This window comes from Apostichopus japonicus, chromosome 5, assembly GCF_037975245.1.
Source record: "Apostichopus japonicus isolate 1M-3 chromosome 5, ASM3797524v1, whole genome shotgun sequence".
NCBI lineage: Eukaryota > Metazoa > Echinodermata > Holothuroidea > Aspidochirotida > Stichopodidae > Apostichopus > Apostichopus japonicus.
Genome location: NC_092565.1, coordinates 17,007,569 through 17,028,980, shown reverse-complemented (window position 1 = coordinate 17,028,980; position 21,412 = coordinate 17,007,569). Strand labels below are relative to the sequence as shown.

General features: G+C 39.1%; 1 protein-coding gene across 20 annotated transcripts in view; it reads left to right on the top strand.

Annotated features, from left to right (window-relative positions):
- The window catches only part of LOC139967869 (uncharacterized), a 52,393-nt gene that overhangs the window by 12,464 nt on the left and 18,517 nt on the right, over positions 1-21,412 (top strand). For 9 of the 20 annotated variants that reach the window (XM_071972025.1, XM_071972026.1, XM_071972027.1 and 6 more), the window contains exons 2-8: positions 1,338-1,550; positions 2,620-2,772; positions 3,627-3,715; positions 4,139-4,213; positions 17,037-17,192; positions 17,877-17,956; positions 20,852-20,974. In XM_071972025.1, the coding sequence (XP_071828126.1) occupies positions 17,165-17,192; positions 17,877-17,956; positions 20,852-20,974 (231 nt within the window). In that variant the 5' untranslated portion in view covers positions 1,338-1,550; positions 2,620-2,772; positions 3,627-3,715; positions 4,139-4,213; positions 17,037-17,164. Of the gene's footprint in view, positions 1-1,337; positions 1,551-2,011; positions 2,467-2,619; positions 2,773-3,626; positions 3,716-4,138; positions 4,214-14,183; positions 14,277-17,036; positions 17,193-17,876; positions 17,957-20,252; positions 20,309-20,851; positions 20,999-21,412 lie in introns of those variants that run through there. The other 11 variants (XR_011793169.1, XR_011793167.1, XM_071972035.1 and 8 more) reach the window with 6 other exon arrangements.

The following is a 21,412-nucleotide window of genomic DNA, read 5'->3' as shown; positions in this document are numbered from 1 at the left end:
CACAAAAGTAGAACAGCCAAAAACAGTTGGAATTTTTCATATAATTGCCCAAATGTCATATGTACAGGACAGTCTTGAAGGTACAATAAACTTTTGAAACATTACTTACACCTCATTCACTTATATGAGTAGAACCTTTCTTATAGATGTGGAATTAAACAGTTGTGAGGAGAGACTTTACATTAGAATTGACCCTTTCTAGAAACATCTGAAAAGGGGTTCATAGCAACTGTCAGATAGGTAAAACTAGCTATGAGGAATGATGTAGGCATGTTATTTCCCATCAGTAGTGAAGATAATGATTCTGATATTCCAGAAAATAGAGCTGACATAAGTAATTCATTTTCCAATTCCCACTTGTCAAATCAATATCAATGTCCATATGCAATACATATCATTAGATTGGGGAGGTACACAATTACCCAGAACAATTTTACATGGAAGTTTCTAATAAATTTAAGACACTTTTTTCCTCAAATCTTCTTGATATTGACAGAGATTGAGCCTTTTAAAATAATTTAGTTGAATTGGTTGATCTGAAGGATTGTCCAAACATTCACAAAGTTTAAAAAAAAAAAAATCAAACATTTTGAAGTTATTGACCACTTGGCTAGCAAGGACCACCCTGAAACTTCAGTTTTGCAGACAATAGTTGAATGTTGGCACCAATGCATATTTGCCTTGGACTTAATGCTGGTGGGAATATTTTGTGTGTGAATATTATATATCCCTTGCAGTCTTTGTTGCTGAATTATGATAATTTAACTCATGTGGTTAATGGAAATAGGCCTATGTCTAGGAATGCAGATATTATGATGAACCATTGTGATGGAGCCAACTAGGAATCTAATGTAAAGCATTACATTCATAGTTGGATGTTCACTTTGTTCAGTTTTTTTTTTTCATTTGTCCAAGTGCTACTTTATCATGCAAGAAATGGACACTGATTGTTTTGACAGGGATTGTTATGCATAATGTATGCTGTAGAGTCAACAAAACAGTGATTGTAACAAAGCCACCCCTGGCAGCTAAGAGAAGAGCCATCAGGGTCCACATTCTAGCATATATGCTCTTCAAAGGATTGTGCAAAGAAAACAAATTTTAATTACCAAATCATTTGACATCTTCCACATATGCCACAACAGCCTATGTGTGGAGGTTTCACAACTATCAGCAGAATCTCGCAGTGAAGCAAGAGCCCGTCTTGCATGTTTGATTGCACTGGGTTTTTTATTTTTGTTATACCATGTAGCTTGTACTCTTTCTCTCTTCCTTTTGTATACTCTGCCTCTTTTACATAATCTATCATACTGTGGTTTTCTTTGCATCTGTTTCAGAGTCTGGATACATGGACTATTTGAGCTCACATTTTATCCTGTAGCTTTCATCTTCCTGGCTATGAAGTCTTCAGACCCTTTATTTGTGATGTGTATGGAACTGTGGTCCCTGTACTGACTGTTGCGTGAAATATGGTGCTATGTTTTGGATGGACTCCCTCTGCTTTTTGAGTGGAAGTCTGAAAGCAAGTGGACAATGATGGTTTGCTGCAGGTGGGTGTCTCAAGTAATTCATTTAGTTGTGTGCTGTCAGTGTGGGATATTAGCAGAGATCTATTTGTAGCATTTGGCATAAATGGAAATTTTGTACTTCCTGCCCCCCTTGCATACAAATGAATGCTTTGAGCAATGTGAATGATTTCCATTGTAGCACTTTGCAAAGCAGTTTAAACATGTTGATAAAGCTTTCACAACTTTTGCAGTGGTCTTATTTGAGCGCTTTACTGCAAGCTTGCAGTCACCTCTGACTGTAAAGGGTAGGTCAACTCCTCTGCAAAGCACTTTTGTATTAAATGCTTTGTAGTCACAGTTTTTGTAGGTAACATATCAGAGGAGAGTACTGCTTTAGTCAGTGCTCTGTGGAGTGACCTATTTAGGTGTACTTGGTCTAACAGGTTCTCTGTTTCAGAATGAGTAGTTGCAGCCGGGCGCATAGCCAAGGGGGGGGAGGCGAAGGGGGCAGCCGCCCCCCCTTGAGCATATTTTTTATTATTGTTTTTAATGTTTTTATGATATCGCCAGTATTTTGAAAAGAGAAAATGCTAAGATGCAACTAACAAGGCCTGGGAAGTGCCATTTCCAGCGATCTGGGAGGTATTTTTAGCCAAAATTTTCTTGTACACTTCGCGCCAACCATGGTGGCGCTACACTTAAATAGTTTGCAATGTCGAATCTACAGTTTGGCCCCTCTCTTGGCAAATTCCTGGCTACACGCCTGGTTGCCGCCATTGTACTGGTGAATCAGTTATGAGGCACTTGACCTTTAGTGGGTTCTTACCATGCAGTAAGTAATTTGGATGCACAAATCTTTCCACCATTCTGTTCATCTCCGACATTTGCATCTTTGCGGAACAGACTTCATGGCCTGGACATTGTACCTTGTGACCTCTTCTTCCATTAATTTCACCAAGTAAGTAAAATTTGTTACAGTGATGGTAACCAATAACAAATTTATGCATGGTATTCTGCAAAATATTGAGTCTTTTGAGAGGCCACACAGTTGCAGTGTCTCCTCTAAACACCCCTTTTCTGACATCGTTTTCATTAATTTCTTCTATTACAGGTCCAAACTGGTTGGCCGACTTTTGTAGTGTACTGACAGCAGGATTGGAAAGAGAGATGCTGCTGAGCAATCTACGAGCTGAACTTGAGCTGATCAACGTCTGATGCAAGCCTAACTGCCGTGTAATGTTTAGTTCTGAAGGATTCTTGCCAGGTTTGCCATTTTGTTTTAAAGCGTTTTAGATGGAGAAGAGTTCACTCTTGTAGCTACATAGTGATTCCAAACACAACCTTTGAATCAAGTCCTACAAATTCTTCCATATCAGAAAGACCTATAGGGTCGTCCCCACATCCATTGCTTGTCTCTCTGTAAGCCATCATAGCACTGTGATAGGCTCCTAATAAGACTTGCAAATTTACTAACCTGTTTCCTGTAGATTCTGTAAACACTACCAATTCCATTATGAGCCATTTGATCAAGCTTGCCAACATGGTGCTTTTTAGGCCTGAGCGCATGGTTTGTTTTGACTGAGTTGAAAATATCTCATGTCCTTTAGGTGGTGAGTTAACTACTCTCTATACTCTTCCATGCTGAGCCTTGTATGAGCAGGTTTGCAAGAGGAAATAGTTGCCACATCTGAATCAGAAGGGCTAGGCAGCCTGGTTGGCATCAGCTGTATGAGCTGTTAAGCCAAACCTATTTACCTGGCTTGAAGGTTGTTGCATGCCTATCAAACATGCCTTTCCTTCTACCCATCCTTCTAAATACTAATCAGTTTTTATCCTTAAAATATACCAATTTTCCAGTGACCTATTCACTAGTTTTGTTTGTAAGCATTTCTTGGAAGTCTAAGCCTGCACATAGAAAATGATACAAGACTTACACTAAGAAACTAGTCAATATGATCGACTACAACTAGTTTAGAATGTTGTTTGAACAGCGCCCTCATTTTAGATCTGGTTACAGCTAGTACATTGCTCTCCTGAGTAGTTTTTGCACCAAAATCTGACAAAATACCTTTGGAAAGCAGTGCCAAAGTAACAAGTAACTTTTCTCTTTCACTTTAGAGCCACAGCTTAGGGCGCATGCTTACTGGATGCTGGGAGTGATCAAATTTTCAGAGGGAAGAAGGCCAACCAAGTTTCCGCCAGAGGGGGTAAGTAGCACCAAACTGAGGGACTGTGCCTAAAACTCATTCGGTGGACCCAAGAACAATTTAGACATTCAGTAGATGCCTGTCATGCTGATGGAATGACTTCTTATCACACTAGGGAATATGTCAACCATTGGGCACTCACTTGTACAGACTTCATTACTGTATTATTCATATAGACTGTATAACATGTGTGAGTCACCATATGAAGAGTCACCCAATATACAGAGATAAACAAAAATGGTGAAAGTCACAAATTCTCAAACTATCATGAAAGGAGGTTTAATGTGGATTTTAAATATCTCAGCTGTTACTTAATGTGGCATACTCCTTTTAGCATCTATATCAACCTGCACAAGTGTTCTCCTTCAGAAAAAGTTCCAAAGAGCAACAGGAGAACATCTTTTTTTATATCTTTTCAATTAGGATCTGGTTTTCTTGGTTTGGCAGTTATGGAGCATGAATGGAGGTACAAGTGGTTCAAAGATTGGGTCAGTTGAGGTAAGTTTAGACCACTTTAGGCCTCCTTGGAGCAGCATATGAACATTGTTTACTGCTGAGTAAAGAGGTTTGTTTACAAGTGAGGAAAATTTCAAGCTCTAATAGCAAACAAAAAGTCTGCACAGTCAAGATAAAGAAACTTGAGGTTCAAATGAATGACCAAAAAGCTATCAAGTGATAGGTAACATTTAGCTAGTGAGAACTTCTATCTAGACTTAGGGACCACATTACTTTTTTGACCTTGTGTGTAAGTAAGCGATTTATTTTAAACAGTCACAGAGCCAAAAATTAACACATGTAACGTAGTTCAAATCTTAAATCATTGAACACAGTTTATATTCAATATCAGTTCTAGACATTCATTCTGGACAATCTGAACAAGCCTTAACTAAACCAACATTAACAACAATCATTGTATTATATGACATAAAAGTTATGTCAATATTATAATTTATGTCAATGATATCGTTAATGTCTCCGATATTGCTAAAACAATATTATTTGCCGACGACACAAATATTTTCTTCGATTCCCAAAATCTACTCTCATCACATAAAACTGTTTCTACTGAACTAACTAAATTTTCCAGCTGGTTTGCGGCAAACAAATTATCTCTTAACATAGAAAAAACTAATTATATGGTGTTTAATGCTAGTCACTCATTCAGATGGGATCACAATATTACCATGAATGATAAAATTATTAATCGGGTTAACACTACTAAGTTCTTGGGTGTACACATAGACAATAAACTTTCGTGGCGTGATCACATATCAGCAGTCTGTAACAGAGTGGCTAGAAATACTGGTATTATATGCAAATTAAAACATTATTTACCTCCAAATATACTCAGAACACTCTATATAACTCTGATATGATATTATAAGAGTCCAGCTTGCAACATTTGCATATAAAGCATGGAATGGATTGCTACCCGAGGCTTTTAAAGATTTTATATATAGTAATAGACTTTTCCACAACCATCAAACACGCCATTGTAATAACGCCCATGTTTTATCCCAACGAAGTACTTTAAGTTCTTTTAACCCTCGTATTCGTGCTATAAAAACGTGGAATAATCTCCAGGATAATGTTAAGAAGAAGCCTTCTTACTCTGTATTCAAAAGGAATCTCCAAACTGTAATTATTTCTCACTATTGATGGATTTATTCTTGTGTGTGTTTGCGATTAAGATCATTATAAAGATTGTTAGGATTGCTTATTAGCATTATTAATTTCAAGTAGAGTCAATTCGATTATTTCATCATTGTAGATGCTACTATTAACTTTTCTTTTTCTATTCTTAAGTTTTTCTTTCTTTTTTTTTTTCTTTTTGGGGAGTCTCCTACTTTGTTAAGCCTTACAGGCTTTATAGGAGACTTCCCGTCACACTGTAAATTGTGATGAAACAAATAAATATACAAATATACAAAAGTAAAACTGTACTTTCCATAGACATTATCATTCTTAAATTACACTGATGTAATTTGTGACATCAAAGGGGGTTTAAAGGAAAACGACTTACATGAAATTTTTGGCTTTAAGCCTACAAAACAGATACATGTCTGTTATATATCAGTATCACGCCATCTATTTTGGTAAAGTTGTTGTGACCTGCATGTGACCTGATGGAAAATAAACAGTTCAATATGGCCGCATGTGCTGTAAACACTTAGCATTTGTCTTCTTGTTATATCGCTAGGAATCAGGATAATCCTCCATTAATCCAGGGTATAACAAACTGGCGACGAACTAAGGAAGAACCTATAATATAACCCAGAATATTTCTGTATTGTAAACATGGCAGTTTACGGGAATATCGGGCCGTTTGACAACACAGTCGAAAGCTTCGAAGATTACGCAGATCGCTGCGATGCCTTTATAGTGGCAAACGATATTGCCGAGGCGAGACAGGCTAATTTTTTTCTCGCTATGGTGGGCGCTGAGACTTTCAAGCTCTTGAAAACGGTATGTAGCCCAGACAAGCCGTGTACACAGACGTACGCGCATCTGAAAACCATCCTGAAAGGACATTTTTCACCGAAACCGATCGTGATCGCTGAACGTTTTAAGTTTTGGGCTGCTTCACAGTCTGAAACCGAGTCAGTTGCAGACTTTATTGTTCGCTTGAAGAACTTAGCAACCCATTGCGATTTCAACGCATTTCTACTGGAGGCACTGCGAGACAGACTGGTCTCGGGGCTGCACACAAGATTTGTGAAAACTCAAACGCAGCTACTCTCAACCGCTGATCTGACGTTTGAAAAGCTAAAACCAAGTGTCTTGCAGACGAAATGGCTGGCATAGCAACAAGGGAACATATCGATGCAGGAAGTTCTGTGAGTACAAACAGATTGAATTGGCGGAGCCCTCAAGGTCAAGGACGAAGGGGTCAGGGGACTAATAGAAACAACGACAAGCACAATAGGCCTAATCAGCAACCCTGGCAAGCTAACAGTGCACAATCATGCTATCGCTGCGGGGGAAGCAACCACAAGCCCGATGATTGCAGGTTTCGTGAGGTAAACTGTCATTCGTGTGGGAAGAAGGGTCATATTCAAAGAGTTTGCCGATCTGGGGCTAAGGGACCTCAAAGCCAGAACAGTTCGCAGAATCAGGCAAGGACAGGGGGTCACCGCAACCACTCCGTCTCAACTAGCTATAGGCCTATGGAGGATGGTGAGCCTAACGTTAGTTCTAGTAATAAGGACACTAATGAACAGTATGTAGATAGTGTTAATACTGATGAAAGTGATTTACATTATGGTTTATATCATACATTATCAGGTGTAAAGACCAATAAGCCGTATTTGATTACGTTAGTGGTAGGGGACACTAATGTTCCAATAACCATGGAAATTGACACCGGTGCGGCTCGTTCCACCATTTCAGAGCATGTGTACAAGTCCAGTTTGGCCCATTACCCCATAAAGGATACCAATATAACCCTACGTGGCTATTCAGGTGAAAAGGTTCCTGTGATAGGGAGTATTGTAGTCACGGCAAAGTATGGAGGTTCTAGTTGTCGGCAGAGACCACTTGAGTAAAATCAAACTGGACTGGGAGAATATTTTTGTGGTATCTGAGCCAAAACCAGCAAAGGTTGGAATCCAAAATTTGGGGAATCCTGTGTCACCAACCTTGGAAAATTTGTTGAGTCAAAATCAGAAAATGTTCTCATCAAGGGATATGGGTATTAAGGGATTCTCTGCTAGGTTGAGGGTGAAAGCAAAAAGTAGACCCAAATACCAAAAGAGTAGGCCAGTGCCTTACTCATCGTTGTCAAAGGTGGAAAATGAATATGAGAAACTTATCAAGAATGATATAGTTACCCAAGTCAACTATAGTGAATGGGCCTCACCAGTTGTGCATGAACAGAAGGGAAACGGTGAAATAAGAGTATGTGGAGACTACAAAGCTTTGAATGATTGTATTGAAGATGAGGGATACAAATTACCAAATACTAATGACTTATTTGCAAAACTGGCACAGGGAGGTACACACCCTAAGGTATTTTCAGTGCTTGATTTATCTGGTGCTTTCAATCAGCTGTTTCTTGATGACGAATCAGCTAGGCTCCTAGTAATGAATACACATAAGGGGTTACTGTCACCAAAACGTTTGTGTTATGGAGTGAAAACTGCACCAGCTATCTTCCAGGAAACGATGGACAAGATATTATCTGGATTAGACAATGTATTTTGTTACATAGATGATATCTTGATTGCAACTGAGAATGAGAATAGTCACCTTAAGGCCCTCGATGCAGTGTTTGCGAGGTTAAACATGCACAATGTTCGGCTGAATGGCACAAAATGTCAATTCATGAAATCAAAGATCAGGTATCTTGGTCATGAGCTCACCAGTGAAGGTGTGAGCCCTTTGCAGGACAAAATCGAGGCCATACAAAAGGCACCTCGACCAACCAATGTATCTGAATTGAAGTCCTTTCTGGGCATGGTGAACTATTATGGCAAATTTGTAAGGAATCTCTCTTCTCAGATGCAACCATTGTATGCCCTACTGCAACACAACATTAATTGGGTCTGGAGTGATGACTGTGAGCAAGCTTTTGTTAATGCAAAGAATGCTTTAGCTAGTAATCAGGTGCTCACCCATTTTGATCCAAATAAACCTCTAGTGTTGAGTGTGGATGCTAGTCCATGTGGACTTGGAGCTGTTTTGGGCCATCGATATCCAGATGGTTCAGATCGCCCCATAGCATATGCCTCTAGGACATTGAGTCAGACCGAGAAGAATTATGCCCAAATCGAAAAAGAGGCTCTTGCCATTATTTTTGGGATCAAGAAATTCCACTTGTATTTGTATGGCACTAATTTCACACTTATCACAGATCACCAACCGTTGACTAAGATCTTCGGACCAAAACATGGTATCCCGGCTTTGGCGGCAGCTCGGATGCAGAGATGGGCAGTGTTATTGTCCGCATATCAGTACAATATTGAGTACCGCTCTTCTGCAAAGAATGCAAATGCAGATTTGCTCAGCAGACTCCCAGTTGGGGAAGCCTCTAGTGGTGACCCAGAGGAGTATTTTGTTTTTGAGACAGTCCTAATGGAAACCCCTATTACTGCGACTGAAATTTCAAAACATACAGACAAGGACCCAGTTTTAGCCAAAGTTTTAGAGTTTACTCTATCTGGCTGGCCAAATCATTGTGTGGACCCTGCCATACAACCATACTTCACACGCAGAGATGAGCTATCCCTGGAGGATGGATGCCTTATTTGGGGGCGTAGAGTAATTATTCCATCCAAATTGCATGAGCTTATCCTGAGTGAACTTCATGAATGTCATCCGGGCATGAGTCGGATGAAGGCACTTGCTAGGTGTTATGTATGGTGGCCAGGTTTAGACAAGGATATTGAAGATAAAGTTAGGCTGTGCACGCAATGTATACAAGTGCAGAAGGCGCCTAACCCTGAACCATTGCTGTTATGGCCATGGGCCACACAGCCATGGCAGCGGGTTCACATAGACTACGCAGAGGTCAAAGGTCAGAATTTCTTGCTAGTGGTGGATAGCCATTCAAAGTGGTTGGAGGTATTACCAATGAATACCACAACAAGTACTGCCACGATTAATGTGTTGAGAACACTTTTTGCACGTTATGGGTTACCCATTCAGCTAGTAAGTGATAATGGTCCTCAGTTTAGATCTGAGGAATTTCAGAACTTTCTGAAGTCCAATGGTGTGGACCATACTCTCACTCCTCCATACCATCCAGCTACAAATGGGCTTGCAGAACGCAATGTTCAAACTTTCAAAAATGCTTTTGCTAAGTCAAGTGGGGAGACATTGGGTCACAAGGTAGCTAATGTTTTATTTACTCTTAGAAATACCCCGAACACAACTACCGGGAAAACTCCATCAGAGTTATTTCTTAAGAGATCCCCAAGGACTAGGCTCTCTTTAGTGAAACCTAGCCTGCAGAGGAAGGTGGAAAAGAGACAGGATGCTGCAAAACAGCAAAGGGACCGCAGTTCATCAGTGTGGCAGTTCGACCTTTATCAACCAGTGAGGGTGCGAAATGTTAGAGGGGGGAAGGATCGATGGATTCCTGGTACCATAGTGAAAGTCAAGGGGCCTCGTACATATATTGTTAGGATCCCTGGCAACAATCGTAGGTTTGTACACTCAGATCATCTTATCCCTGACGATACTGGTGCAAATGCTATGGCTGGAAAACCAAACATCAACTCCCCTATGGATGATGATGTTGTGTCAGTTCCAGTTAATGTACCTCAGACAACTAGGGAATTAGGGCAGAGCTCTAACTTGGATCAGCCAGGACCTTCCACCACATCCCCAGTAGTATCTGGTAGTCCTGTCCACACAGGTCAAACCCCAGTTGTGGTAGCAGAGTCACCTGCACCATCAGCTACAGTAACCAGGTCAGGCAGAGTTGTCAGACCACCCAAGAGGTTAGAGATTTAACTATACCCTCAAGTTGTTAGTTTTGTTTGTTTGATTTGATAAAAAATTGATTGATTTAGTAAAAGTTGAGTTGTTAATGATTTGATAAAAAATTGATTGATTTAATAAAAGTTGAGTTGTTTAATGAGGAAAAATATTTGAGTGTTTCATCATCTGGTAGGAAGGAGTGTTATATATCAGTATCACGCCATCTATTTTGGTAAAGTTGTTGTGACCTGCATGTGACCTGATGGAAAATAAACAGTTCAATATGGCCGCATGTGCTGTAAACACTTAGCATTTGTCTTCTTGTTATATCGCTAGGAATCAGGATAATCCTCCATTAATCCAGGGTATAACAATGTCCATCGCTATCAATCGTTGTTGTGATAAATTAATTAGAATAAACCAAAAGCAAATAGAATAAAGGGTAATTTAAACCAAGAGACACTGCACAACGCAACTCACATGCATACCTGTACATGTTACCTACGCTCGACGACACATACAACTCTGACGGGCAACTGGAAACACAGCATCATACTCATTAAAACAATCGAAGACCATTAACAGTGTGTACTGCTGAGTTTCTGGAGAAAGATTGTAAAACAAAACACCTGCTGCTGAAGAAACAAAGTCTAAACATTCAAGAGTTCTGCTGCCTCCATTGGTCTTTATGATAACTTTCTGTCAAATATCATTGGAAATATGGATATTTTGGCTTCCAGATTAAAGGTACAAAGCAAACATGTCTGGGAGGTAAATGCTCCTAAAAAGGTCAATGCCCGTTCACTGATGCATATATTATATGACGTCACGGTCCCGCCAATACATGTGTCCAAATGCTTCAAAACATGCCTTTTCTTTCATTGTTGATGTTGGATCTGGAAAATAACAATTTCAGCCTTAATTAAAAGTCTTGAATTTCAATATATCAACACTGAGTGAACCCTGAAGGATTGATAATCCAAGACAATCGTAGAATAGAAAAGGTGTTTCTGGAGGAATTTCTCAACCAAGGCTCTATACAATGAGTTTTCTCCTGGTAAATTACTAAATTCTTACCACGTATGTTTTTTGCAATAGTTCCGAACAGGTTTCTTCTTCTATATGTTGTGGAGCTTCAATTTTGGCTCGTTTGACAGGCTCGAACTGATACGGTTCTATATCCTAACAGTAACACCTCAGGTCCACCCTCAACATTAGGTTCAATATTGGCATGATCATCGCCTTCACTCTCTGCTTCAAATATTAAAAAGGGCACCTCTAATTCTAGCCCAATTGCACTGCCTGGTGAAGAACCACTATCACTTTGAACTTCAGTTGCCACATTTGGTTCTAAATCTGACATTCCACGGGAAATTTAGATTTGATTTCGCGCCGACTTGTTATCGATTGTTTTGTGTATTTATGTACACTTGTCGGAGTGTAGGTATGATATATCTTCGAAGGAAACAGCAAGAGCAAATCGTGTTCCTAAGATGTAGTCACATGACGTCATGAGAATACGAAAATTTTCGGACGAACAAACTTTTCAAGCCTAAAGAGGGTAAATTAATTCTCAATTTTCGAAGGGAAAAATCAAGTTTTTAACTGGCAGAGTGGGTGATATATGTTCTAGAGAACATGCTTAAATGGATCCCAAAAATACTGGACGTTGAAATTTTTGTGTCGTGGCCATAACAAGTAAGAATTTGAAAATTGCCATTTTAGACTCTATGAGCCTTAAGTATAGCTAAGGGTATTGGTTATGATATGTAATCACGGAATATGACAAAAACGTCTCATCATTTTGCGCTTGAGTGATTTGGGGCAAATTTTGTGAAAAATCACCAAAATATCACAATGTGGCACGAGATTGACACGGAAGTAACAACACATTGGTACACCATGTGCCCAAAAATGCACTAATGAAGTAATAATTAGACTGGAAGAACATGTTCATGGCCTGTAGAGACCACTGTACTACCTGTTGTAATGTCCAAGATATACAATGTGCTACCCCTTTAAGTAACTGCAGCTAGGCTTTTAGAATCTGTGGTCTTGTCGCCATTGTAAAGTTCTCTACTCCAAAGAATACACTGACAGTATAAAGTATATTATATTCAACTTGTTGCTTCTATTTCTAAATCAGTTCTCTTCTTCTTAATAATAATATGTACATGAATTTAATACAGTGGGAACAAACAGGGTGAATCATTGAGAAGCATTGGCGATTGTTTGGGCGTGTGAGCATTTTCATTCGTTTTTGTATGTCAAGGTACCCGGTGGTAGAGACACTCAATTCGACTTCTGCCAATTCAGTGATTCCTAAGTTGGACAAGATATTTTCCACATTTGGAATCCCAGAAAGTGTCAAAACAGATAATGGTCCTCCGTTCTCTGGCGAAATTTTCAAGCAATTTGCTGATTACTTAGGCTTTCATCACAGAAAGATCACCCCACTTTGGCCAAAAGAAAATGCTGAAGCAGAACGCTTTATGCAAACTATTCAGAAAACATTTCGTGCTGCTCGAGTTGAAGGTGAAAATTGGCATCAGGAGTTGTACACTTTTCTTAGAAATTATCGAGCAACACCCCATTCTAAACATCTAAACCCCCGCATGAGTTGTTGTTTGGAAGACCAATTTGTGTTAAACTTCCTCAGCTCACAAGTTCTCAAAATGATGAGAAAATAAGGGAAAGAGATAGACTTTAGAAAGATAATATGAAATCGTATGCAGATTGTAAGGACAAGGCCAAACCACATACATTTAAATTAGGTAATATTGTCCTAGTAAAACAACCTACGCAAAACAAGTTCTCTACTCCAAAGAATACACTGACAGTATAAAGTATATTATATTCGACTTGTTGCTTCTATTTCTAAATCACTTTTTCTCTCAACAACTGTTTGGTTTTTACAACCCCCTGATGTCCTTCATGAGCCAGTTGAAGAACTTGAGCCTGTAATTCTTTGGAGTAGAGAACTTTACAATGGCGATGAGGATGGGATACATTGTGATCCATTCTTCATTCAGATTATAATAATCTGCAAAAAAAAAAAAAATCTGACAAAAGTTCTCTGTAGTGAAACCGGATTATAAAAATCTTCAAAGTTCTCACTATCTTAAAAGTCCCCAAAGTTTGTATTTCTGACTGTGAAAATGGCAAATCTTCAGTTTCCGGAATTCGGTTTCGGTAATGGATCTGATCAAGCAGATATTGGGAGTCGTTGGGAAAAGTGGATTGCTAGACTGGAAAACTTTTTCATTGCATTCAACATCAAAGACAATACACGCAAGAGAGCGATGTTACATTTTGCTGGAGAAAGTGTTTTAGATATTTTTCACACTCTCAGTGACACTGGTGAAGCTGCTGATTATGTGAAAGCCAAGGAAGTTTGTCTACTTATTTTCAACCTGCTAAGAATGTTGAGTTTGAAGTATACAAGTTCAGACAGTCCAAACAAGATTCGAGCGAAACTCTGGACATGTTTGCCACTAGACTGAGGCAGTTAGCGAAGCACTGTCAATTTTCTGAGCTATAGATAAAGAGATCAAATCACAAATTCTGCAAGGTTGTATCTCTTCATCACTGCGACGGAACATTCTGAAAATATACTTTATACTGTCAGTGTATTCTTTGGAGTAGAGAACTTGACAATGGTGACGAGGATGGGATGCTAATCCATTGTGCTTTGCACGCGTGGGTTTGCATCCCATCCTCGTCACCATTGTAAAGTTCTGTACTCCAAAGAATACACTGACAGTATAAAGTATATTATATTCGACATGTTGCTTCTATTTCTAAATCAATTCTCTTCTTAATAATAATATGTACATGAATTTAATACAGTTGGAACAAACAGGGTGAATCATGCATTGTTAATATATAAAGATAAGAGCATCACCTACTGGAGGGAGAGAGGTCAAAAGGCCACAGCAACGAGACCACAGATTCCAAATAATAGCCAGCTGCACTTTACTTAAAGGGGTAGCACATAGTATATCTTGGACATTACATTTGTGTCTGTTGTTTTGATCTGTGTGTTATTGAGATGTGTAGTAGTACAAGTACAGTAAAGGATGATATAAGGAGCCACTAATTTCAATGTAAAACCTGAGGAACCGAAGTTGTACATTTGGTAAGTAGTCTACTTTTATACAGTGTAGTGCTGATAGTCGTGATCGATTAATCGCGTGTAGTCGCGATTACACTTTGGAAGTCTGATTAATCGCTCTCAAAACCTAAGTTGCGATTACTGGACTAAAGCTAGCACTACACACAATCTGCTATTGAAAAATAGCCTAACCTATCAAAAACAACACTAAAGCAGTTTGTCAGCAAATATCGCAAACACAGGTTCTTACAATGCTACACTAGAACTGTGCTGTGTTAAAACTCAGCAAGCACCTGTTCAGGTTAGATTCATGCATGTACTTGTTAGTAAGACGATTGTTCTGCAGTGCAACATTTAGTCCTAGCAATGTTTTTTATCATTGCGCATAATTGCAAATTCCCAAATTTTATTAATCTTTTATGATTGCCAAAGAATTTGTAATTTCTTCAAACATGCATGTTTACAGTATATTTCATTGCTTGGCCTGGTTCACATGTATCATATCATGGGCGGATGCAGGATTTGTGACAAGGGGGGGGGTCGGACTGGTCCAGCCGCGCCTGAACTTAAGACTATCTAAGCGGAGCACCACCATCAGTTGGCGCGGAGCGTACAAGAAAATTTTTGGCTTTACAAACCCCCCAGATGGCCGGAAACGGCACTTCCTGTGTATTCTAAGCTGCATGTACCTAGCCTGAAAATATGGATCTCATGTCTGCAATTTCTCAATTGATGAGAAGAAACAACCCATGAAATATGGTAATACATATCAGAAGAGTTGAGATGATACAAAAATCATAATGCCTTTAGCCCCCAATCCCCCTCCCGTTCCATCACCACTGTTTGATGAAGGGCCGGATCCAGGATGCTGGATGGGTGAGGGGTTTGGCCTCCAGTGATCCTTGGGTCTAAGGGGAGTGGGTTTCACGCTATCCATTGTGAAATTCTTGGATATTTAAGTACAACAGGGAACCCCCTTCAATTTAGCCATACAGAGCACCTACAAAAACTCACTCGAAATGTATCTGCATCAGTACGAGTTAGCTAATTTTATTGATGATCTATTCATGGTAGATTGGAGAGAACCAATGCCATGGATGTTAAATTTAATTATTTTTTTCTCTCTCTTTTTTTTCTCTTTTTGTTTTTGTTTTTTGGCCAAGAGCAGGGGGGGTCCGGACCCCCCCTCTGGATCTGCACCTGCATATGTCTGATAGAGTGTGTCAATTGCGGTGAAGTTTCATTTCAATGTGTCAAAATATGTGCGTGCTATCACGCTAGGCTAAAGCCTAGTCTAGAAGGTGAACGTCCTTCTACAGAAAACTCTTGCATAGTAATCATCACACTGCTACAGGGTGTTGCATCCATTCATTTTTTGCTGTGATTAGTGCTAGTAGTTGTAGTAGCCTTGTAGATCCATTCCAAAATTTTTGATTTACTTTGAAGGATTTTAAGAAATGTTGAATATTGAAAGTTGCTGACAGTTTTTGTTTGGTAGATGTTTTAACATGAATTAGACATCACACATTAAGACTTTAGAGAACAAATAAGGATAGTGCACCATGGAGAAAGATTTGTTTGACTGTATTTTTGCAATGTAGAAATGACAGTGATGATGCCATAACTGTAACCGAGTATCGCGAGAAGAGCTATGCGATTAATCAACTACAAAAGTAAGATTCGACTATCAGCATTAATACTGTGTACCTAGCAGAGCAAAAAGCGACAGTCAGAATTTAAATGCATACATTACAATGTAATATATGTGGTGTAAGAATCAGTTCTATTGAGACCCAGATGCATTCAGAATAAGGATAGGTCTAGTAACACATTTGTAACTGGATAGCTCACACATTCACAATGTCAGACTAAGATTGGATGGCATGGGCTGATGAAATAAATGTGGCAAAATATACATCAGCCCCAGCAAGTTACACAAAGGGATGCAGGATGTGGACAGGTGCCTACACCATCAGTTAGCCAGGGGCACCAGCATATGGCATTATCTGCACAATACCACCCCTGGCAGCTAAGAGAAGAGGCATCAGGGTCCACATTCCAGCATTTGCTCTTCAAAGTATTGTGCAAAGAAATTAAGTTTTAAGAACCAAATCATTTCACATCTCCCACATATGCCACAACAGCCTATGTGTGGAGGTGTCACATCCATTGCTTGTCTCTCTGTGAGCCATCATAGCACTGTGACAGGCCCTTTATAACCTGTTTACTGTAGATTTCGTCATATATCAGAGGAGAGTATACGCTTTAGTCAGTGCTCTGTAGAGAGACCTGTTTAGGTGTACTACATCAGAATGATAAGCTGCAGCCAATGTTCTACTGAACCCTTTACATGCCTTGCCATCAGCATCAGTTGTGAGGTACATGACCTTTAGTGAGTTCTTACCTGTAAGTAATTTGGCTGCATAAATCTTTCCACCATTTTGTTCATCTCCGATATTGGCATCTTTACTGAACAGCCCTCATGGCCTGGACATTGTACCTTGTGACCCCTTCTTCTCTTCATTTCATCAATTAAGTACTACTTGTTACAGTGATGGTAACCAATTTAAAATTTATCCATGGTGACATTCTCAACAATTGAATCAGTGCATTGGCTTGCAGGAACAAATGGAGTTTTACTTTTTGATGTACACAGAGGGTTATTATATTGACAATCATACTCTACAAAAATTGGAAAGTCTTTTAAGAGGCCATGCAGTTGCAGTGTCTCCTTTACACACCCCTTTTCTGACATATCATTTTTATTCATTTCTTCGATTGCAGGTCCAAACTGGTTGGCTGACTTTTGTAGTGTACTGACAGCAGGACTAATTGAAAGAGAGACGCTACTGAGCAATCTACGAGCTGTACTTGAACTGATCAACATCTGCTGCAAGCCTGACTGCCGTGCAATGTTTAGTTCTGAAGGATTCTTGCCAGGTTTGCTAATTAGTTTTAAAACTTTTGCAAATTTACTAACCTGTTTCCTGTAGATTCTGCAAACACTATACCAATGCCATTATGAGCCATTTGATTGAGCTTACCAGCATGGTGCTTATTAGGACTGAGAACACGGTTTGTTGTGACTGTGTTGAAAATATCACATGTCTCTTAACTGTTGAGTTAACTACTCTCTATACTCTTCCATGCTGAGCCTTTTATATGCAGGTTTGCAAGAGGAAATAGTTGCCACATCTGAATCAGAAGGGCTAGGCAGTCTGGTTGGCATCAGCTGTATGAGCTGTTAAGCCAAACCTGTTACCTGGCTTGAATTGTTGCATGCTTATCAAACATGCCTTTCCTTTTACCCATTCATCTAAATACCAATCAGTTTTTATCCTTAAAATATACCAATTTTCTAGTGACCTATTCACTAGTTTGTTTGTAAGCATTTAGCAGTTGAATAGCTGCACATAGAATGATACAAGACAAGACTTACATTGAGAAACTAGTCAATATGATCAACTACAACGATTTAGGAATGTTGTTTGAACAGAGCCCTCATTCTAGATCTGATCACAGCTCGTACATAGCTCTCCTAAGTAGTTTTTGCAACAAAATCTGACAAAATACCTATGAAAAGCAGTGCCAAAGTAACAAGTACATTTTTCTTTTTCGTTTCAGGGCCAGAGCTAAGTGCTACTGATTACTGGATGATCAAATTTTCAGAGGGAAGAAGGCCAACCAAGTTTCCACCGGAGTGGGTAAGTAGCACCAAACTGAGGAACTGTGCTTAAAACACATTCGGTAGACCCAAGAACAATTTAGACATTCAGTAGATGCCTGTCATGCTGATGGAATGACTTCTTATCACACTAGGGAATATGTCAATCATTGGGAACTCACTTGTTTAAAGTTCAGTACTGTATTATTCATATAAACTGTACAACATGTGTTAGAAACCATATGAAGAGTCATCCAATAGACAGAGATAAACAAAAATGATATAAGTCACAACTTCTCAAAATATCATAAAAAAGAGGTTTAAAGTGGAGTTTAAAAGTTCAACTGCTACTTAAGGTGGAATACTCCTGTTAGCATCTATATCAATTCGCACCAAGTGTACTCATTCAGAAAAAATGCCAAAGAGCAACAGGAGAACATCTTTCTTGATATGCTATCAATCAAGAACTGGTTTATCTTGGCTTAGATGTTATGGAGCGTGATTGGAAGTACAAGTAGTACAAAAATTGGGTCAATTGAGGCAAGTTTAGACCACTTTAGGCCTCCCTGGAGCAGCATGTGAATATTGTTTACTGCTGAGTAAAGAGGTTTGTTTACAAGTGAGGAAAACTTCAGGCTCTCATAGCAAACAAAATATCTACATGGTCATAATATTGAAAATTGAGGGTGCCATAAATTGCCAACTTGTCAGTTATCCAGTGATGGGTAGCATTTAGCTATTGAGAACTTCTATCTAGACTTACGGACTACATTACTTTACTGATTTAGTGTGTAAGTTGATGGGGCATTAAATGGGCACATGCTACCTTATGTAAGAATTTGAAAATTGCCATTATATACTCTATGAGCTTTTATTATAGCTGAAGGTGTTGGGTATGATGTGTAATCATGGAATATGACAAAACGTCTCATCATTTTATGCTTGAGTGATTTGGGGGCCAAGTTTGTAAAAATATCACCAAAATATCGCAGTATGTCATGAGATTTCTAGGTAGTAACAACAAATTACCCCAAAATGCACTGATGAAGTAATGACCACTGTAACGAGCACGAGCTGTAAAGCCAAACCTGTTACCTGGCTTGAAGGTCGTTGCATGCCTATCAAACATGCCTTTCCTTCTACCCATTCTTCTAAATACTAATCAGTTTTTATCCTTAAAATATAACAATTATCCAGTGACCTATTCACTAGTTTCGTTTGTAAGCATTTATTGGAAGTCTAAGCAGTTGCATACCTGCACATAGAATGATACAAGACAAGACTTACACTGAGAAACTAGTCAATATTATCGACTACAACGATTTTGGAACGTTGTTTGAACACAGCGCCCTCATTCTAGATCTGGTCACAGCTAGCAAGCCTGACTGCCGTGCAACGTTTAGTTCTGTGGGATTCTTGCCAGGTTTGCTTCTTGGTTTAAACCTTTGAAGATGGGCAAGAGCTTACAGTACCTTTGTATCTTCAGAGAATGCATCCAATCACAACCTTTGAGCCAAGTCCCACAAATTCTTCATATCTAAGTTTGCAAGAGGAATAGGTGCCACATCTGCATCAGAAGGGGTAGGCATGTCACCAGTGCGGTTGGCATCAGCTGTACGAGCTGTAAAACCGAACCTGTTACCTGGCTTCAAGGTTGTTGCACCCCAACTAAACATACCTTTCCTTTTACCCATTAAAATAAAACAATTTCCTAGTGACCTATTCAGTGGCGTCTTTCGCGACTGACTGCACTTTTGTTCTGAACATTTTTTCGATTCATTTGTCCCCACTGGCGCTCACTTCTCAAAGTTATAAGCCTCACCCAACCAAATGTTTTTTACTGAAAGAAAGATAATTTGCAATGTGTTTTTCAATGGTTAAACTGATATTATTATTACCATTAATATTGTATCGACTTCCCCAATAATTCTAACCAATATGGAAGGGTAATAACACAGCAAATGATTGTATGTTATTGGCATGCGATGTAAAAACCGGTGCATGCCTATATGATATGCACATTGACATGTGTAACGCACGCAAAATGCGAAAATTTTTCCAACTATTGTCAGTTTTATCAAGTTGGGGGGGTGAGATACCCCTCCCCACATCCCCCCCCCCGTTCTAGCCATTACCCTGGGTATAAATCACAACTACTCAAACATTCATTAAAAGAGGTTTAATGTGGAGTCTTAAAATTTCAATTGTTAGTTAAGATGGCATACTCCTATTAGCATTTACATCAATCCACCACAAGTGTTCTCATTCAGAAAAAAGCAACAGGAGAACAAATATCTTGATATGTTCTCATTTAGGGTCTGTTTTTCTCTTGGCAGGGATGTTAAGGAGCATGAAAGAGAGTACAAGTGATACAAAAATTTGGTCGGTTGAGGTAAGTTTAGACCAATTTAGACCTCCCTGGAACAGCATACAAATATAGATTTCTGCTGAATAAAGAGGTTTGTTTACAAGTGAGGAAAACTTCAGTCTCTCATAGTAAACAAACAATCTGTATGGTTATGATATAGAAAATTGAGGGTGCTATGAATGGCCAACTTGTCAGCTATCCAGTTATTGATTGCAGTTAGCTTGTGAGAGCTAAATAGATTAAGGGATCACATTACTTTTTGATTTAGTGTGTATTGGGGCATATAATAGGTGTATACTACCACAGACCTTTTTACCATGCCGAGTATCAGCAATTGGTTGAGCAATGTTGTGTGTCTATGTGTAGGACATTTTATTTGACCACATAAGAATCATAAACATTTTTAGAAGTCCAACACCTGTTAACAAACTATTTTATAACTTGTTAGTACTTTTACAATCATTTGGTCAGCATAGAATGTCATTAGTTGAATCACAGAAACTATATTTGATAAGTTGAAACTATGAAGAATCAACAGTGTGTTTTGTTTGTTTTCTATCAAAATAGGAATTAATGGCCAAGTCGAAAATTCCAAGGCTGCTACTAGTGCTTGAGGGAAGACTAAGAACAGAAAGAATGCCTAATGACAGAGAAAGAAGACATATAATACAGACACTGTGTGACTACATGGTAGGATATACATGGCTAATATAGGTAAACAGTTTAATACTGTAAACTCACACTATATCATTGCCAAACAGCTCTCTGAAATCTGAAATAATCATGAGGAGCGATTTAATGCTGCAACGTTACGCTGGATTAACTATCTCAAGACCCGACTCTGGGCTGACGTCAAGGAAGTCGAGTGTATTCAAGTTTGTTTGTACAGTGATTTTTAGTCCTCATGTAAGGAAAAACTTGATTAGGGCTTTTCGTGTTCTGTCTGCTTTGCTGCCTGAGCATGACCTCATTACTGCTAGTCCATCGTCCCTGTATAGTCCCAAACTAGTGATGTCGGGGTTTTTCTCCAGTTTGTTCAAAATGAATAGTCCCACCAATTTACAAATTTTCGCTCCGTCAAATGCACCCATTGAGACGTGGAACTGGTTACCTGTGTCTCTCTTCTCC